A 21,928-nucleotide genomic window follows, 5' to 3' on the forward strand; every position below is an offset into this window, starting at 1 on the left:
GTGCGATTTTACTGTACCAAGTGTCGGTAATTCTCTCAGTATGTTCTCCAACTTTGGTAACCCACGGTGCATTTCCACAAAGGATTCCCACATCACCCTGAGAGCCCGAGAGCCTTTCTCTATAACCAGATTTAGGAGAAGTTTGGAACAGTCCGCGAGGTTCCCACTGTCTGCGATTTCATTTACTTTCTGTAAAGAATAATAAGGAGCGTATTGAAAAACCAAGTGAAAGGTAAGCACTGGGAATGAGAAGGAAAGGATCTGTTCAGGGATTTCCCAGGTGTTTTGAGGACAGGAGGCAGTCCCTGGACTGGGTCCTGATCCATTCTGAACACTGAATAAAGATCACATTTTGATTCCGTCCTTAATTCAAACGACATATGAATAAACCAAATTTTTAATTTAAAATAATTTTCAAAGAGAGTGAGAAATCCCAGAGAACCAGCAATAATTTCAATGAGATTAATTCCATCTGAACTTCCGTGCCCAACATGACATCAGATTACTGTGAGACTATAGGTTTCACTTTTTTATTATGTTGTGGCAGTGTATCATGTAAATGGTAAACACCGCTGCCATGTGTGTCGATAGTGGAGGGCGTGAATGCTGATGTTGGTGAGATGGGGTGTCAATCAGGTGGCTGTTTTGTCCGGGATGCTGTCGAGCGTCTTGAAAGTTGTTGGAACTGCGCACATCCAGGCAAGTGGAGACGATTCCATCACACTCTGACTGTGCCTTTTAGACGATGAATAGATCTTGGGGAGTGAGGAAGTGAGTCACTCTCCACAGAATCTCCAGAATCTGACCTGCTCTCGTCACCAGTATTTTGTGCCTGGTACAATTCCGGTTCAGGTCAGCTGCACACACACACCACCCCCCCACCCCCAGCATCGTGATAGTGGGGGATTCAATGATTGTAATGAAATTCAATCGCCAAGGAGGGAGGGGTGGAATCTCTTTTGATGGCATTTGTAATTGCCTGGCATTTTTGTAGCACGAACGTTACTTGGCATATCGCAGCCCAGGCCTGACTGGTGTCCAGGTTTTCTTGCATATGTGCACCAATTGCTTCGGCATCTGTGGAGTTACAAATTGTGCTGAAAATAGTGCAATCGTCAGCAAACACCCCACATCTGAGATTAAGTTATAACTACGATCACTGATGCGTCTTTCTCTTGCCAGAATATTGCCATGGCCCAAAGCATTTACAGTTTACATTTATTTCGGTTATTTCATGATATCATTTGGAGTGAACTGAATTAGCTAAGGACTGACATCTGTGATGACAGGGACCTCAATAGACAGTCACAATAGATCATGTACCGGCTACTAAAACAGAAAAGGCTGGAAAATCTCAGCAGGTCTGACAGCATCTGTGGGGAGAGAATAGAGCCAAAATTTCGTGCCCAGATAATCCTTCGTCAGAGCTCTGATGAAGGGTCATCTAGACTCGAAACGTTGGCTCTATTCTCTCCTCACAGGTGCTGTCAGACCTGCTGAGATTTTCCGGGGTTTTCAGTTTTTGTTTCACATTGCAGCATCCGCACTATTTTGCTTTAATTCTTTCTTTCAGCTCCTGCGTTCTTCTGGCTAATAATGTTTGCCAATGTTTCAGCTTTATCTTTTGTACTGGAATGTTCAGACATACTGAAACATATTTCATTAAGGACGTGGATATTTGGGGCGCCTAATACTCCAGATGGTTAGTTAATAAATCACACCAGCCATGGTCGAATCCGGCAGGGATGCAGAGCTTTAGAACATAGAACATAGAACATTACAGCGCAGAACAGGCCCTTCGGCCCACGATGTTGCACCGACCAGTTAAAAAAAAAAAACTGTGACCCTCCAACCTAAACCAATTTCTTTTCGTCCATGAACCTATCTACGGATCTCTTAAACGCCCCCAAACTAGGCGCATTTACTACTGATGCTGGCAGGGCATTCCAATCCCTCACCACCCTCTGGGTAAAGAACCTACCCCTGACATCGGTTCTATAACTACCCCCCCCTCAATTTAAAGCCATGCCCCCTCGTGCTGGATTTCTCCATCAGAGGAAAAAGGCTATCACTATCCACCCTATCTAAACCTCTAATCATCTTATATGTTTCAATAAGATCCCCTCTTCGCCGCCGCCTTTCCAGCGAAAACAATCTCAAATCCCTCAGCCTCTCCTCATAGGATCTCCCCTCCATACCAGGCAACATCCTGGTAAACCTCCTCTGCACCCTCTCCAAAGCCTCCACATCCTTCCTGTAATGTGGGGACCAGAACTGCACACAGTACTCCAAGTGCGGCCGCACCAGAGTTGTGTACAGTTGCAACATAACGCTACGACTCCTAAATTCAATCCCCCTACCAATAAACGCCAAGACACCATATGCCTTCTTAACAACCTTATCTACTTGATTCCCAACTTTCAGGGATCTATGCACACATACACCTAGATCCCTCTGCTCCTCCACACTATTCAAAGTCCTCCCGTTAGCCCTATACTCAACACATCTGTTATTCCTACCAAAGTGAATTACCTCACACTTCTCCGCATTAAACTCCATCCGCCACCTCTCGGCCCAACTTTGCAACCTGTCTAAGTCTTCCTGCAGACTACGACACCCTTCCTCACTGTCTACCACACCACCGACTTTGGTGTCATCAGCAAATTTGCTAATCCACCCAACTATACCCTCATCCAGATCATTAATAAATATTACAAACAGCAGTGGCCCCAAAACAGATCCCTGAGGTACACCACTTGTAACCGCACTCCATGATGAATATTTACTATCAACCACCACCCTCTGTTTCCTATCCGCTAGCCAATTCCTGATCCAATTTCCTAGATCACCCCCAATCCCATACATCTGCATTTTCTGCAGAAGCCTACCATGGTGAACCTTATCAAACGCCTTACTAAAATCCATATATACCACGTCCACTGCCTTGCCCCCATCCACCTCCTTGGTCACTTTCTCAAAAAACTCAATAAGGTTAGTAAGGCACGACCTACCTGCCACAAAACCATGCTGACTATCACCTATCAATTCATTACTCTCCAAATAACTATAAATCCTATCCCTTATAATTTTTTCCAACATCTTGCCGACAACAGAAGTGAGACTCACCGGTCTATAATTCCCGGGGAAGTCTCTGTTCCCCTTCTTAAACAATGGGACAACATTCGCTAACCTCCAATCTTCTGGTACTATACCAGAGGCCAACGACGACCTGAAGATCAGAGCCAGAGGCTCTGCAATCACTTCTCTTGCCTCCCAGAGAATCCTTGGATAAATCCCATCCGGACCAGGGGATTTATCTATTTTCAGACCCTCCAGAATATCCTGCACATCCTCCTTATCAACTGTAATACTGTCTATTCTACTCCCTTGCAACCCAGTGTCCTCCTCAGCTATATTCATGTCCCCTTGCGTGAACACCGAAGAGAAATATTGGTTCAATGCTTCACCAATCTCCTCCGGTTCCACACATAACTTCCCTCTGCCATCTATAACTGGCCCTAAACTTGCCCTAACCAACCTTCTGTTCTTGACATACCTATAGAACGCCTTAGGATTCTCTTTAACCCTATCCGCCAAAGTCTTCTCATGTCCCCTTTTAGCCCTTCTAAGCTCGCTCTTCAACTCCCTCTTAGCCAATCTAAAGCTTTCTAGTGCACTACCCGAGTGCTCACGTCTCATCCGAACATAAGCCTCCTTTTTCTTTTTAACCAACAAAGAAACTTTTTTGGTGCACCACGGTTCCCTAGCCCTACCAATTCCTCCTTGCCTGACAGGGACATACCTATCACAGACTCGCAGTAGCTGCTCCTTGAAAAAACTCCACATGTCGGACGTTCCCAGTCCCTGTAATCTCCTAGTCCAACCTATGTTTCCTAATTCTCTCCTAATAGCCTCATAATTACCCTTCCCCCAGCTAAAACCACTGGCCCGAGGTTCATGCCTATCCCTTTCCATCACTAAGGTGAACGTAACCGAATTGTGGTCACTATCACCAAAATGCACACCAACTTCCAAGTCTAGCACCTGGTCTGGCTCATTTCCCAGCACCAGATCCAATATAGCCTCACCTCTAGTTGGCCTGTCTACATACTGAGTCAAAAAAACATTCCTGCACGCTTTGAACAAAAACTGACCCCTCTAACGAGCTAGAGCTATAACAATTCCAGTCAATATTAGTCAAGTTAAAATCCCCCATAACAATTGCCCTATTACTTTCACTCCTAAGCAGGATTGACTCCGCAATCCTTTCCTCAACCTCTCTCGAACTTTTAGGAGGTCTATAAAAGACTCCCAACAGGGTGACCTCTCCTCTCCTATTTCTAATCTCCGCCCATACTACCTCAACAGATAAGTCCTCATCAAACCTCCTCTCTGACACTGTGATACAATCTCTGACCAATAATGCTACCCCTCCCCCTCTTCTACCTCCTTCCCTACTTAGAACATAGAACATAGAACATTACAGCGCAGAACAGGCCCTTCGGCCCACGATGTTGCACCGACCAGTTAAAAAAAAAAACTGTGACCCTCCAACCTAAACCAATTTCTTTTCGTCCATGAACCTATCTACGGATCTCTTAAACGCCCCCAAACTAGGCGCATTTACTACTGATGCTGGCAGGGCATTCCAATCCCTCACCACCCTCTGGGTAAAGAACCTACCCCTGACATCGGTTCTATAACTACCCCCCCTCAATTTAAAGCCATGCCCCCTCGTGCTGGATTTCTCCATCAGAGGAAAAAGGCTATCACTATCCACCCTATCTAAACCTCTAATCATCTTATATGTTTCAATAAGATCCCCTCTTAGCCGCCGCCTTTCCAGCGAAAACAATCCCAAATCCCTCAGCCTCTCCTCATAGGATCTCCCCTCCATACCAGGCAACATCCTGGTAAACCTCCTCTGCACCCTCTCCAAAGCCTCCACATCCTTCCTGTAATGTGGGGACCAGAACTGCACACAGTACTCCAAGTGCGGCCGCACCAGAGTTGTGTACAGTTGCAACATAACGCTACGACTCCTAAATTCAATCCCCCTACCAATAAACGCCAAGACACCATATGCCTTCTTAACAACCTTATCTACTTGATTCCCAACTTTCAGGGATCTATGCACACATACACCTAGATCCCTCTGCTCCTCCACACTATTCAAAGTCCTCCCGTTAGCCCTATACTCAACACATCTGTTATTCCTACCAAAGTGAATTACCTCACACTTCTCCGCATTAAACTCCATCCGCCACCTCTCGGCCCAACTTTGCAACCTGTCTAAGTCTTCCTGCAAACTACGACACCCTTCCTCACTGTCTACCACACCACCGACTTTGGTGTCATCAGCAAATTTGCTAATCCACCCAACTATACCCTCATCCAGATCATTAATAAATATTACAAACAGCAGTGGCCCCAAAACAGATCCCTGAGGTACACCACTTGTAACCGCACTCCATGATGAATATTTACTATCAACCACCACCCTCTGTTTCCTATCCGCTAGCCAATTCCTGATCCAATTTCCTAGATCACCCCCAATCCCATACATCTGCATTTTCTGCAGAAGCCTACCATGGTGAACCTTATCAAACGCCTTACTAAAATCCATATATACCACGTCCACTGCCTTGCCCCCATCCACCTCCTTGGTCACTTTCTCAAAAAACTCAATAAGGTTAGTAAGGCACGACCTACCTGCCACAAAACCATGCTGACTATCACCTATCAATTCATTACTCTCCAAATAACTATAAATCCTATCCCTTATAATTTTTTCCAACATCTTGCCGACAACAGAAGTGAGACTCACCGGTCTATAATTCCCGGGGAAGTCTCTGTTCCCCTTCTTAAACAATGGGACAACATTCGCTAACCTCCAATCTTCTGGTACTATACCAGAGGCCAACGACGACCTGAAGATCAGAGCCAGAGGCTCTGCAATCACTTCTCTTGCCTCCCAGAGAATCCTTGGATAAATCCCGTTCGACTAAAACATTTGAACCCCGGGACCTGCAGCATCCATTCCTGCCCCTGCTCTATCCATGTCTCTGAAATAGCCACAACATCGAAGTCCCAGGTACTGATCCACGCTGCAAGTTCACCCACTTTATTGCGAATACTCCTGGCATTGAAGTATACACATTTCAAACCCTGCTCCACCCCACCTCTGCAATGCCGTGCATTGCAGTCCCCATCCATGCATCCCTCACTTTCAGCCCCACTACTCAGGATCCCTCCCCCCCCCCCGAATCAGTTTAAACCTCCCTGCATGGCCTTAGCAAATTTACCCCCCAGGATATTGGTCCCCTTCTGATTAAGGTGTAGACCATCCTTCTCATAGAGGTCACACCTTCCCCAGTACGAGCCCCAATTGCTTAAGTACCTGAACCCCTCCCTCCTGCACCATCCCCTCAGCCATGAATTCAAACCTTCCCTCTCCCTATTCCTCTCTAAACTATCCCGTGGTACAGGCAAGAGTCCAGAGATAACCACTCTGTCAGTCTTGGCCTTTAGTTTCCACCCCAACTCCATAAATCCCTGCCTAATATCCCCTTCCCCTATCCTCCCTATGTCGTGTGTCCCCACATGTACAATAACTTGTGGTTTATCTCCCTCCCCCATAAGAGTCCTGAATACCCTGTCAGACACATCCCGGACCCCAGCCCCTGGTAGGCAACACACCAACCCTGAGTCCCTACCTTTAGTTCCGACCCTCCTATCTGTCCCCTTAATTGTGGAGTCCCCAATCACAAGGCCCAGTCTTTTACAGCCCCTAACCACCTGAGCTTTCTCACTCGGCTCACCCCCAGAGATCTGCTCTCTATGCTCAGTTGATTCCTCCTCAACTGTAGCCTCCAGCACCGAAAACCTATTATGGAGGGGAACCGCCCCAGGGGATTGTCTTCCCGATTGCTTCTTACCCCTCCTCCTGGCATTGACCCAAGCCTCATTTCTAGGAGTTACTATTTCTCTATAACTCCTATCAACTTCCACCTCCGCCTCCCGAATTATGCGGAGTTCCTCTACCTCCCCCTCCAGCTCCTTTACACGCTCCTCCAGAAGCTGCAATCTAATGCACTTCTTACAACTAAAATCTCCTGAAACACTACTGGATTTCCTCACCACATACATCCCACAGGAGATGCAGCATACTGCCTGAACTGCCATCCCTGAAGCCATTACCAGCAAGAAAAAAAGAAAACAAAAACTTCCCCACACTTCCCCAACTGTCACTCTCCACTGCAGCCCGAGCAGCACTCCCTCACTGAGACACCAACTGTCACACTCTACTGCAGCCCGAGCAGCACTCCCTCACTGAGACACCAACTGTCACACTCTACTGCAGCCCGAGCAGCACTCCCTCACTGAGACACCAACTGTCACTCTCCACTGCAGCCCGAGCAGCACTCCCTCACTGAGACACCAACTGTCACACTCTACTGCAGCCCGAGCAGCACTCCCTCACTGAGACACCAACTGTCACTCTCCACTGCAGCCCGAGCAGCACTCCCACAGTGAGACACCAACTGTCACACTCTACTGCAGCCCGAGCAGCACTCCCTCACTGAGACACCAACTGTCACTCTCCACTGCAGCCCGAGCAGCACTCCCTCACTGAGACACCAACTGTCACACTCTACTGCAGCCCGAGCAGCACTCCCACACTGAGACACCAACTGTCACACTCTACTGCAGCCCGAGCAGCACTCCCTCACTGAGACACCAACTGTCACACTCTACTGCAGCCCGAGCAGCACTCCCTCACTGAGACACCAACTGTCACACTCTACTGCAGCCCGAGCAGCACTCCCTCACTGAGACACCAACTGTCACACTCTACTGCAGCCCGAGCAGCACTCCCTCACTGAGACACCAACTGTCACACTCTACTGCAGCCCGAGCAGCACTCCCTCACTGAGACACCAACTGTCACACTCTACTGCAGCCCGAGCAGCACTCCCTCACTGAGACACCAACTGTCACACTCTACTGCAGCCCGAGCAGCACTCCCTCACTGAGACACCAACTGTCACACTCTACTTTGGATCCGATTCACTAGTTTTCGGGTCACTTCCCTCATGCTTGTTCTGCTGTTTGCTGTAAAAGCATTCCCGCGTTGAACCTTCACCAGTTTGACACCTGTTGTTGAGGTACCCCCGGCGCTATCAATGGCATCCCCTCCTTCACTGTTCATTCACTAGGACTGATACACTGGCAATAGCAGAGCAGATGATATGCTGGGCCGTTAAGGTCGAATACAATTCTGCTGCTCCTACTGATTGATCACACTGTCTAATGGCTGCGCAGTTTTGACTCAACTGATCTGTACAAAACCTATCACATTTAACTCGTTGGTAAATCCACACAACACCTGAAGGTAAGTCAGGACTTTGCCTCCTAATGGAAAGTTTGTTGGTCACTCCGACAACTTTGACCATGTGCATCTGGAACAGACAGCCTGATCAGGAGGAGGTCAAATAAGTTAAACCTTTTGTTGATTCACTCAGCGCCTGCCGCAGACCCAGTGCAGCAGCTATGCCCTTTAGGACGTTGCTAGCTCATTCAATGGTGGCGCTACTGAGCATGACTTGTTGATGGATATTTCAGTCCCCACCCAGAGTATATTTCCTGCCCTTGCCATCCTCAGTGCTTCCTCCAAACAGTGTGTTACATGGAGGAGCACTTGTTCATCAGATAGTGGACATGGGAGGATGAAACCAGCAGGCAATTTCATTGCCACGCTTCCAACCGGATTAATGAGACTTCAGGGAGTTCAGACTCAATGTTGAGGACATCCAGGGCAATCCGTTCCCCACTGGATGTCTTGTTGGTCTTTCCTGTCAGCGGGACAGGTCATACCCAACAATGATGATGGTTGTATTTGGGACATAGTCTGCAAGTATGATGTTGAGAGGTTCATTGTTTCAGGGAACTGGTTGACTAGTCAGTGGGATAGCTTTCCGAATCTTAGCACTGGCCCCACATGATGAAATTTGTAGGGTCGACAGGGTTGGGAATGTAATTGTAATTTCCGGGTGAATCATTCGGTTTCAATACTTTTAGACTTTGCAGCCATTTAATAAAGCTGAGTTGCCTGTTAGACTCTTCAAGACGTAAGATGTTGAAGCCATTGAAAGGGTGCAGAGGAGATTTACAAGGATGTTGCCTGGATTGGGGGGCATGCCTTGAGGATAGGTTGAGGGAGCTTGGTCTCTTCTCCCTGGAGAGACGAAGGATGAGAGGTGACCTGATAGAGGTTTACAAGATGTTGAGAGGTCTGGATAGGGTAGACTCTCAGAGGCTATTTCCAAGGGCTGAAATGGTTGCTACGAGAGGACACAGGTTTAAGGTGCTGGGGGGTAGGTACAGAGGAGATGTCAGGGGTAAGTTTTTCACTCAGAGGGTGGTGGGTGAGTGGAATCGGCTGACGTCGGTGGTGGTGGAGGCAAACTCGTTGGGGTCTTTTAAGAGACTTCTGGATGAGTACATGGGATTTAATGGGATTGAGGGCTATAGATAGGCCTAGAGGTAGGGATATGATCAGCGCAACTTGTGGGCCGAAGGGCCTGTTTGTGCTGTGGCTTTCTATGTTCTATGTAATCACACTGTTTTAGAGCTGGGGTCACACGTAGTCCAGACAAGGACAGCAGATCTCAGTCGACAAACAACATTATTGATTGGTATGGGTTTTTACATCAATGGATAATGTTTTCATGGTCAGCATTACCGAAACGAGATTTCAATTCAAGATGTATTAGTTGATTTTCATTTCCAAAATCTTCCATACTGGTTATATGAAAGCATGTGCCCACAGTATTGGCCCGGATCTATGCATTATTAGTCAACGCCGTTATCTACATTGAGGAAGGGATGTGGTGGTAATTTGGCAACAAGTGCAGGTTAGAGGCTGCGAATTCTGCAAGGATGACCTGTGCATATGTAGAAACGTGGAAACCAGGAGCAGAAGAAGAACATTTATCCTCCGATCATGCTCCGCCATTCATTGAGATCATAGCTGACCATCTATCACAATGATGTGGAGATGCTGGCGTTGGACTGGGGTAAACACAGTCAGAAGTCTCAACACCAGGTTAAATTCCAACAGGTTTATTTGGTAGCAAATGGCTTTCGTAGCTAGTGGTTTTTGCTACCAAATAAACCTGTTGGACTTTAACCTGGTGTTGTGAGACTTCTTACTGCATCTATCTCAATGCCATATTCTCGCCTTCTATCCGTATCTTTTAAAAATGCATTTCTTTCTTGAATATATTCAGTGACTTGGCCTCCAGAACCTTCAATGGCAGATAATTCCACAGGTCCACTACCCTTTAAGTAAAAAAAATTCTCCTCCTCTCCTAAATAGTCTCCCGTATCCTGAGACTGTGCCCCCTGGTTCTAGATTCCCCAACCATGGAAAACTGTAGTCTGTCCAGTGCTGTTAGACTTGTATACATTTCAATCAAATCTCCTCTCATCCTTCTGAACTGTAGTGAAACTGGCAAACTTGAACAAATCCCCCCTCTTCGGACAGTGCGGCCAACTCTTGTGTCAGCCTCCGCTATATTTTCTCTATGGCAAATATATCCTTTCAAACCTGCACGCAATACGACAGCTGTGGTCTTGCCAAGGCGCTGTACAGCTGCAGATGGACATGTCTAATTATGATCAGAAGTCCTTTTGCAATGAAGGCAACATTCCATTTACCTTCCCAGTTGCTTGAGGCATCTGCCTGTGCACTTTCACTGATTGGTGTACAAGGACACCCAGATCCCTCTGGCTGTTTACCCTTCCGATTATTTCACCATTTGAATAATACTCTCCTGTTTTTCCACACCACAGTGTATAATCTTACATTTAGTGGCATTCTACTGCATCTGCCACTCAATCATCTGCTCACCCACTCACCTTGTCCAAACCACTTTGACAACTCCTTGTATCCTCCATTCCCTTAATCCCACCCAGTATTGTTTCATCAGTAAATTTGAAACTGTTACATTTGGTTCCCTCATCCTGATCATTGATATGTTTTGAGAAAGGCTGGGTGTGAAGCCCTGATACCGGTGGTACCGGACAAGTCACTGCTGCCATTTATTCTCACGCTCTTTTTCTTGTGTATAAATCAATTTGGATCCACACTAACAAATTATCCCCTAACCCAGCTGCTTTAATTTTGCCCACTGACTTATGAGGAATCATATAAAAAGCCTTCTGAAAGCACAAAAGCGATTCTTCTACTGGTTCTCTCTTAACTATTCTACTAATTACATCCTCAGAAAAGTCCTGTCGATTTTTAAAGCATTATTTGCCTTTTATAAACCCATGCTGGCTTTTTTCGTTCCCGTTAATGTTTTCGAACTAGTTTTTAAAATTTTTCTGGCAACTTCCCCACGACTGATGTCCGGCTAATTGGTGTGTAACGCTCTTTTTTCTCTTCCTACATTATTAAATAGTGGGATTACATTTACAACCCTCAATTCTGTAGGAACCGCTTCAGGGGCTCATATCATTTTGGACAATGACCACCAGTGCATCCAATATTTTCAGAGCCACTTCCTTTAATACTCAGATGTCGAGTATCAGGTGCTGGTGATTTGCCGCTCTTTAAACCCATTAATATCCCCATCACATTTTTCTTACAAATACAGATTTCGTTCAATTCCGTATATTCATTTGGTTCCCTAACATATTTGGAAGTTGCTTTTTTCTTTTCTGTGCCCTCTTTTGTGACGACAGAATGAAAGTTTATGTTCAATTCTTCTGCCATTTCTTTATTTTCCATTGCAAATGTCCTTGCTTCTGATGAGAAGGGACCTCCATTGTCTTTATTTATTTTTTTCTCTTCGCATATTTACTGAGGCTTTTACTGTTCGTTTCTCCTTGTCTGCAATTTTAATCTCATAATCTAATTCCTGCGCTGGATCATTTTTTAATCTTCTTTTGCTGAATTCAAAACATTTCCCATCATCAGCCTTGCTGCCTTTCTATGCCAATTTTATATGGCTCCACGTTGGTTTTAATATTATCCCTAATTTATTGAATAAGCCACGTTTGAGCCACATTTCATCAGGTTTTTTTGCGCCAGACAGGAAGTCAGCATTATTGTAATTCATGAAAACGTTGTTTAAAAATAAACCATTTCTTATCCACCATCAACCACGTTAGTAAGGTTCCACCATCTATCCTTGATAATTCGCTTCACATACACTCTTAATTTCATTTGTTTAGATTCAGAGCCCTAGTTTCAGATTCAAATATTTAACTCTCGAACTTAATGAAACATTCTGTCATTTAATAGGTGCTCTTCTCCAAGGGAACGGCACAGGATTGTGAATTAATCCTTCATTACTCGTTGCACAGTATCTGGTTTAGAATAGCCTGTTCGCTGGTTGGCTCCTCAATGCATTTGTCTAAAAAGAACACTCCAGGAATGCCTCCTCTACTATACCATTGCTAATTTGGTTTGTCCAATCTACGTGTAAATTTAAGTCATCCATGATTTCAGTTGGACCCTTATTGCATGAATTCTGGATTTCGTGTTTAACACCTTAACTTCTACACCCCACATAGGCTGCAGCATTGCATGATGTCAGATCATCAACACCGTCAATTAGGAATAAATAAATAAATCCTGGCCTGGATGGTGACACGCACATCCAGAAAAGTATAAATTAAAGAAAGAGAAGCTCAACTTGTTGATGTTGGGGATTGAGGAGAAAGGGGTAAGGAACTTTACTTGGTTGTATGCAGTTTTAACATTTCAATGTTAAGTTGTCATGCAGTCAAAACAAGGATGTTACCAGAGTTGAGCAATTATTGTTAATGTGAGAATTTGTGAATGTTGGAATAATTCCACTCGGGCGGAGCAGAATATGGGATGTGTTGGTGCAAGTTTTCAAGATGCTGAAAGCAAGAAATGAAATCAATGTACAGCAACAATGGGGAGCAGTTGGGTTTTTCGTTCCCAAAATTTTCATTTGTGTCCCTTTCCCAGTTTTTGTTTGACACATTTCCATCATTCCAACTCTTTTGTGTTTTAAGCTGCTTTTCTCCCACCGGCCTTTGTTACCTCTCACTCTACTTTTTTCACTGCCACTAACACCATTTTCTTTTTTTTTCAGAATTATACCCAAACCGTTTCCTTTTCAGATGCTGACAGATCCTTTGGCTATTTTCACCTCTGCAGATCGTTTTGAGATCACAATACTTGCTATGTGTCTCCTTTTCTTTCCTATTTTCCAGTTTCCTTCCTGTCAAATTCTACAAAGATCTTGTTGCATTCATTATCATTAGTAGCGTGGGAATAAAATTATGTGGTATTGTGTATTTAACAACGAAATACTGATTTGAATCAGTGAGATAATCCTTCCTCCTCCTGCAATCAGATCTTTTCTTTTTTGGGACGCAGAAGTTAGGATTACACTCAACCACAAGAGTGAGGAGGATTACATTTTTGGAAGTGCTGTCTTTCAGATGAGACGTTTACACAAGGTACAATCTGCCCATTGCAGTGGATGAAAAATGTCGCACAGCACCATTTTAGAAAAGAGTCAGAGTTATGCCCCAATCAACATCGTAAGAAGATACATTATATGTTCATTATCACATTGTTACCCATGGGAATTTGATGTCTGAAAATTGCCTGACATGTTTCCTATAATACAACGACAGCAACTCAAAACTACTTCATTGAAAACAAGGAGTTTGGAGATGCTTGGTCGACATGAAAAACAATTTTTAAACACAAAATATTTTTATACGATTGTGTGATTGAAGATGCCTCAGTACAAAATAATTATTGAAGGAGGCAGTTGGATGAAGGGGCTAGATGAGTAGCTATTGGGTACACCGGACCTATCTTTCACCCATTGTACTTCAAGGTGGGAGAGGCGTAGGCTTTGGACGTTCTGTTAAGGGAGTGTTAGTGATTTGCTACAGTGCATCTTTTACGAGGTGCACATGCTGACATTGTGACGTGGGAGGAAATATTTTTAAGAACAAATTCCATGCAAATCAAGTGGGCAGCTTTATTCTAGATAGTGTTTAGCTGCTTAGATAATGTTGGACACAATGATCCATGATTGTGAAGTGTATTCCGTCACGTTGCCCATTTTTGTCTTCTGGATTATTTGCAGACTTTGGGAATTTAGGAAGTGAGCCTTGCAGCAAATTCCCAGCCTCTGACTCTTCTCGTTGAGTTTGTTTTCAATTGTAACTCTCATGGTTGTTGAAGGGGGTTTCCGCAATGGTAATGTGACTTAGTGTCAAACAGGGATGGAGTTGTGTGGCAGGAATATCACTGACCATTTACTAGACTGGATATTGTCCAGCTCTGATATCTGAGGAGTTACAGATTAAGTTGTACATTTTAAAATCAATACTAAAACACCTCCACTTCTGACCAATTGATAGCAGATAGGTCATAAGAACATAAGAAATAGGAGCAGGAGTAGGCCATCTAGCCCCTCGAGCCTGCCCCGCCATTCAATAAGATCATGGCTGATCTGACGTGGATCAGTACCACTTACCCGCCTGATCCCCATAACCCTTAATTCCCTTACCGATCAGGAATTCATCCATCCGCGCTTTAAACATATTCAGCGAGGTAGCCTCCACCACCTCAGTGGGCAGAGAATTCCAGAGATTCACCACCCTCTGGGAGAAGAAGTTCCTCCTCAACTCTGTCTTAAACCGACCCCCCTTTACTTTGAGGCTGTGTCCTCTAGTTTTAACTTCCTTACTAAGTGGAAAGAATCTCTCCGCCTCCACCCTATCCAGCCCCCGCATTATCTTATAAGTCTCCATAAGATCCCCCCTCATCCTTCTAAACTCCAACGAGTACAAACCCAATCTCCTCAGCCTCTCCTCATAATCCAAACCCCTCATCTCCGGTATCAACCTGGTGAACCTTCTCTGCACTCCCTCCAATGCCAATATATCCTTCCTCATATAAGGGGACCAATACTGCACACAGTATTCCAGCTGCGGCCTCACCAATGCCCTGTACAGGTGCATCAAGACATCCCTGCTTTTATATTCTATCCCCCTCGCAATATAGGCCAACATCCCATTTGCCTTCTTGATCACCTGTTGTACCTGCAGACTGGGCTTTTGCGTCTCATGCACAAGGACCCCCAGGTCCCTTTGCACGGTAGCATGTTTTAATTTGTTTCCATTGAGATAGTAATCCCATTTGTTATTATTTCCTCCAAAGTGTATAACCTCGCATTTCTCAACGTTATACTCCATTTGCCATATCCTCGGCCACTCACTCAGCCTGTCCAAATCTCTCTGCAGATCTTCTCCGTCCTCCACACGATTCACTTTTCCACTTATCTTTGTGTCATCTGCAAACTTCGTTACCCTACACTCCGTCCCCTCCTCCAGATCATCTATATAAATGGTAAACAGTTGCGGCCCGAGTACCGATCCCTGCGGCACGCCACTAGTTACCTTCCTCCAACCGGAAAAACACCCATTTATTCCGACTCTTTGCTTCCTGTCGGATAGCCAGTCCCCAATCCACTTTAACACACTACCCCCAACTCCGTGTGCCCTAATCTTCTTCAGCAGCCTTTTATGGGGCACCTTATCAAACGCCTTTTGGAAATCCAAAAACACCGCATCCACCGGTTCTCCTCCATCAACCGCCCTAGTCACATCTTCATAAAAATCCAACATGTTCGTCAAGCACGACTTTCCCCTCATGAATCCATGCTGCGTCTGATTGATCGAACCATTTCTATCCAGATGCCCTGCTATCTCCTCTTTAATAATGGATTCCAGCATTTTCCCTACTACAGACGTTAAGCTGACCGGCCTATAGTTACCCGCCTTTTGTCTCCTTCCTTTTTTAAACAGCGGCGTAACATTAGCCGTTTTCCAATCAACCGGCACTACCCCAGAATGCAACGAGTTTTGATAAATAATCACTAACGCATCCACTATTACCTCTGACATTTCTTTCATACCCTGGGATGCATTCCATCCGGACCCGGGGACTTGTCCACCTTCAGTCCCATTAGTCTACCCAGCACTGCCTCTCTGGTAACATTAATCGTATTAAGTATTTCTCCTGCTGCCAACCCTCTATCGTTAATATTTGGCAAACTATTTGTGTCCTCCACCGTGAAGACCGACACAAAAAACTTATTTAAAGACTCAGCCATATCCTCATTTCCCACTATTAACTCCCCCCTCTCGTCCTCCAAGGGTCCAACATTCACTCTAGCCACTCTATTCCTTTTTATATATTTATAAAAACTTTTACTATCATTTTTTATATTAATTGCTAGCCTAGCTTCATAGTCTATCCTTCCTTTCTTTATCGCTTTCTTAGTCTCTCTTTGTTGTTTCTTAAATTTTTCCCAATCACTTGTTTCTCCACTATTTTTGGCCACTCTGTACGCAGCTGTTTTTATTTTAATACTCTCCTTTATTTCCTTCGTTATCCACGGCTGGTTCTCCCTTTTCTGACAATCCTTGTTTTTTGCTGGAATATATTTTTGCTGAGAACTGAAAAGGATCTCCTTAAAAATCCTCCACTGTTCCTCAGCTATCCTACCTGCCAGCCTGCTCTCCCAGTCGACCTTAGCCAATTCATCCCTCATCCTATCATATTTCCCTCATGAAACAGCTGGAGATATTTTCAGAGAACACAGGACGTTGAGGAACTCTAGTATCAGGGCCATGGGTCTGCCATGATTGACCTCGAACAATCATGACTATCATTGTGCTAGGTATGACTGCAGCCATTGCAGAGATTTAGCGCAGTTCCCATTCATTTCTATCGCCTTAGCGTTCCATGACAGAGTTCAATCAAATAATGTTGTGACGTCAGAGGCAGACACTCGTGTTGGTCCATGAATGGACCAAGGGTTTAATGAGATCAGGAGGCAAGTGATACTGGCAGTACCTAAAAGGAACTTCAATTATCATGTTATTAAATGCTTAAAGTGTATTTATTCATGTTACATAGAGGCTTGCATTAAGAATGCAATGTAGTGACCGAGGAAATCCCGTCGTTGTCACGCTCCAGCGCCTGTTCAGGTACATTGAGGGAGAATTTCACATGGTCAATGCACCTAACCATCACGTCTTTCAGACTGTCGGAGGAAAGCTGAACACCCGACGGAAACGCACACAAAAACTCGGCAGCACGGTTCCAAAGTAGTTAGCAGTGCTGCCTCATAGCGCCACGGACCTGGGTTCAATTCCCGGCTTGGGTCACTGTGTGGAATCTGCACAGTCTCCCAGTGTCTGCGTGGGTTTCTTCCGGGTGCTCTGGTTAGGTGCATTGGCCATGCTAAATTCACCCTCAGTGTTCCCGAAAAGGCGCTGGAGTATGGCAACTGGGGGATATTCACAGTCACATCTTTGCAGAGTTAATGCAAGCCTACTTTTCACAATAATAAATAAACTTTAAAATGTGGAGAACATGCAGACACCACGTAGAAAATGACTCAAACCAGGAATCGAACCCGGGTTCCCAGCGCTATGAGGCAGTAATGCTAACCACTGTGCCACTTTGCCGTCCCATACTGCAAAGTATCTGCAACTTTAAGTCACTGGTAATTACTCATTTTATCTCTGCCACTTAGTGGGAGGAGGCTTGTGGGGTGCAAATTTTCCATATGGATTTGTCCTGTTTTGGGCATGGGATAGACATTTTTTTACACGTTGTTGGGTGTATTCCATGTTGCCAGCATTGTAGCTGTATTGGAACAGTTGTCTTTTTAGGAGAGCAGCAAGAGAGACCATAGCTTCTTATTGTTCAGCAAATTATTCTTCCTCTAATTTCATCAGGTCTGCGATGTGAAAATGGACAAAATCACTAAACCCACTATATCCTGGACTTACATGACTTTCTTTCACACCAATATGATCGCATGCTGTAAACATCAGACAGAGTCTCGCCACTCCTTCAATCGTCTGTTCTAGTCTGTCCCGGTAGAATTTGGTCAACAGCAACAGTTGGTCATCTTCACAGTTTGTCAAGAACTCAGTGATTTTAGAGTTTGGATCTGTGAACAGAAATTGGAAAAAAATGAAACACAATGAGTTCCTATATAGGCTGTTTTAATTTCCCGTAAACTTAAAACAACCCACTGAAATGTCATGTGAGCCATGTTATCAACTATCTTTCAGAAAACATTCGTGATATTTATCTCATTTGTGAATAAAACCCATATATCCAGCTGACCTCCAAATCACTTCATACCCCTGGTTAGTAAGAAGCAATTCACGTTAAATTACCAATATCAATTACCTTTTTTGGCAGGAAATGTTTTTGCGTTTAGAAGCATTTTCCAATTTCATTCCGGAAAGGTTTTGCCTTTATTTTAACTGCAATCGCCACAGCCGGGATTGGTCTATTCAGGAGCTTGTCTCGCTTGTAACATAACTTCTATCCCTACATGCTCTTGTTCTCTGGACATAAAATCCAACATTAAATTGTTTGTTTTACTTTTTGCTCCCTTTTCACGATATTTTAACAATCTATATTCAGGGATTCTCAAGGTTCTGTAGAGCTTCCAAGTTTCTAGGTTTTCCACATTTGGAAAGGGCCCTGTTCTATCCCTTATTGAAAGTGAAGGACCTGATATTGGCCTGCATTTTAATCTATTTGCCACAAATGTGCCAGTTCACTTAATTTAATGAAATTTCTTTGCATATTGCCAGCTGTACTGACTACGATGTTTCAATAACTTTGTGTCATAATCAGTTTTATATATCCAATTTTTTATTCCATCATCGAGGCTGTCAATAAATTTGGTTAGTAATTGTGAGCCTAACACAGATGCTTCTGGAACACAGCAAGTTGCATCCTGACAGTCAGCCTAAATGTCCATTTACCTCATCTCTATCCCTTGCTTTTCCACCAATTTTACAATGAGCTCAAAAATGTGCCTTCAATTGCATGACAGACATTTTAAGAAACTCTGTCCAAATGCCTGCTGGATGTCTATGTAAGCAATGCCTATCGACATGCACTAGACATTGCTTTCAGCACAACTTCATTGTATCAGCTTTACTGGTTTATAATTTGCTGCTGCTATATTCTTCTCTGTTCCTTGTGTGAACTGCAGGTTCATGAATGAGGTCTGGATTCATTAACAGGACGTTGAAAACTTGGGAGTGTTTTCTGAACCTACCATTGTCCAATGTCAATCTTTTTGAAGATATTGGATATACTCCGCTGTTGAAACCTTCAGCCATTTTTGTGACAGGTGTTTTCGATTCTGGTGCTCTGAAATAAACAAATCCACAGCAGGGTTAAATGGAAACTGTGAAGTGAAAATGCCTTGTTTGTATCTTTAAGCAGCAACGTGATTTCCAAATTTTATATGGGGACGATCTTTTGATATTTACAATCTCACAAACACCATGTAGATATATATAACTGGTAGATCTGACGGTGACCCCACCACCTTGGTACTGTTGGTACTGCCTCTTCAAAAAATCATCTTGATCTCATTTGCCCTTGAAAATCCCTGGCCCATGTCCAGCCTCCCTTTTCTCCAAAACACATGACCATAACTTTACCTGCTAAATGTAGACACAACTTTCTTGGAGCTTGTTTGAATACATCTAACTAGGTTTCCACCTATGCCACAATACTGAAACAGCTCTTATCAAAGTCAAACATTACATTCTAGCAGAAATAAAATGGTCAGTGAAGTATCTTCAGCCGACTCTACGTCTCTGAAGCCTTTGGCACAGTTGATCACATGATCATCCTCTTCACTGCCTTCCAGCTGGGTGGAAATTATCCCTGTCTTTTTGCTTATCCAGTAAATCGCAGAGCACATATCACTGGCATTGGTTTATCTTCCCTATCCCATTCTCTGGAGTCCCACCAGTGGGCTATCTGTTTCTCATAAATATATTGCTTGTCAGCAAATTTTAAAAAGTGTTACACATGCAAGATGATCTTACTAACTGCCCTGAAACTTGCTTCTTGTATCCTAACTTGCACCATGTCTCATTAACCCTAGATCCTTGTACACCATCTGGAACCTCAATCGAGCTTTTCAAATATATCCACTGACTCACACGTCCCAGCCAGATATTATAGTCCAGCCTTAGATGTTGGCAATATTTCCGCACTCCTGAAAGTTTGACCAGCCCTTATTTGGATTCTTCGACACATGGGCCCCTTGCCTTCAGCTGCCAAGAGACTACACTCTGGAATACTCATCCCAAACATCTTCCAGCCTGTGGAACCCTTTCTTTAATTAAGAGCTATGGATCTGAACAAACTGGTTTAGCATTGGGAGATATAGTGGCAGAGTGGCTAGCACTACTGTCTCACATCTCCAAGGACCTGCCTTCGATTCCCGGCTTGGTCACTGTCTGTGTGGAGTTTGCACATTCTCCCCGTATCATTGTGGGTTTCCTCAGGCTGCTCCGGTTTCCTCCCACAGTCCAAAGATGTGTGGCTTAGGTTGATTAGTCATGCAAGATTGTCCCTTAGTGTGGCGGGATGTGTTAGTTAGAGTGATTAATGGGGTAACTGCGTGGGGTTGTGGGGATAAGTCCAAGATGCGATTGTTGTCGGTGCAAACTCGATGGGCTGAGTGGCCTCTTTCTGCACTGTGGGGTTTCTATTATTTCTGTGAGGTTTCTGGGTGTCCTTCCTTGTACGACTTACCTTGGGATATGGCATCAAGTAGGTAGACTATCAGGAGAAAATTGAAACGTCAAAACACAATCTCTGTAAAGAGATTCAATCTCTATCCCAGACCTTGCAATGCCCTCCAGGGAAGGAATTTCTCGCTCGTGCAGGTGGACATGGCATGCTCCCCTTCCAGGGAAACCAGCAGTAAACCTGGCCACAGAAAATGAGTAAATTATCTGAAGGATAACCCTATCGAATCTGGTCTTCCTGGAGCCAGTAATAGCCTACAAGGCCAAAGCAGGAACGGGTGGGGCTTCCCTCCTGTTACCGCACATCCTCCCCATCTTCACTTCCACCACTCCCCCCTTCGCTTCATCTACTGTGGGTGCACCGAGATCGGAAACAGGGGGCAGAACTGCAAAAATTAAGTTACATGCTTTTCAGAAAATGTGTGTAGTCAAGGAGAACTTCCCGTAAAAATGTTCCATGGAATCCTAAATGCCTCAAATGAAGCAAGAACTGCGAATGTGTGTGAACAGAAGCAACTGACAGCTCTAAGTGATTGCTCCTTGCAACATCCCTCCAACGCAAGTCCACATGGTGAGGAAGATTCCGATATTTTGAACCCTCAACCTGGGATTGTGTCTGTCTGAATGATAACGATGAGCTCTACCCTCCTCGGGTTGGGCACTGTCTGATCTCAATCACTACATCTTGCCTAGTTAACAAACTTTCTGATCTCACTGGCTCCATCTACCCAGGGTCACATAATGTCTGATCTCACTGACTCCATCCTCCTCGGGTGAAACACTATCTGGTCTCACTGATTCCATCCTCCCCGGGTTACACACTGTCTGATCTCACTGACTCCATCCTCCCCGGGTTACACACTGTCTGATGTCACTGACTCCATCCTCCCCGGGTTACACACCGTCTGATATTTCACTACTTTCCCCATGTTTCTGTCCCGGGTCTGTTCACATTTTGGGTGAAAAGTGGAAATTGGCTATTTGCTCTCCAAGCTGAGGATAGATGTACAGAAACAGCGTGTGTTTGAAAAATGTAACAGTAACAGGATGTATACTCAGTGTTATAATGCTGTGCCTATTCAGACTAGAATCACCCAGAAACACTCAGTTTTGATGCTGTCTGTATTCAGACTAGAATCACCCTGATATACTCTGTAATAATGCTGTCCGTATTCAGACCAGAATCTGCACGGTGCAACAGTGGTTAGCACCGCTGCCTCACAGTGCCAGGGACCAGAGTTCAATTCCCAGCTTGGGTCACCGT

General features: G+C 44.6%; 1 protein-coding gene across 1 annotated transcript in view; it reads right to left on the reverse strand.

The window, feature by feature from the left end:
• Positions 1-21,928, reverse strand: part of LOC144482144 (NACHT, LRR and PYD domains-containing protein 3-like) — a 96,017-nt gene that overhangs the window by 62,425 nt on the left and 11,664 nt on the right. The window contains 4 exon segments of the mRNA XM_078201367.1: positions 18-239; positions 10,944-10,965; positions 17,935-18,038; positions 19,170-19,264. Of these exon segments, the coding sequence (XP_078057493.1) occupies positions 18-239; positions 10,944-10,965; positions 17,935-18,038; positions 19,170-19,233 (412 nt within the window). The 5' untranslated portion in view covers positions 19,234-19,264.

This window comes from Mustelus asterias, assembly GCF_964213995.1.
Source record: "Mustelus asterias chromosome 26 unlocalized genomic scaffold, sMusAst1.hap1.1 SUPER_26_unloc_35, whole genome shotgun sequence".
Classification (NCBI taxonomy): Eukaryota; Metazoa; Chordata; class Chondrichthyes; order Carcharhiniformes; family Triakidae; genus Mustelus; species Mustelus asterias.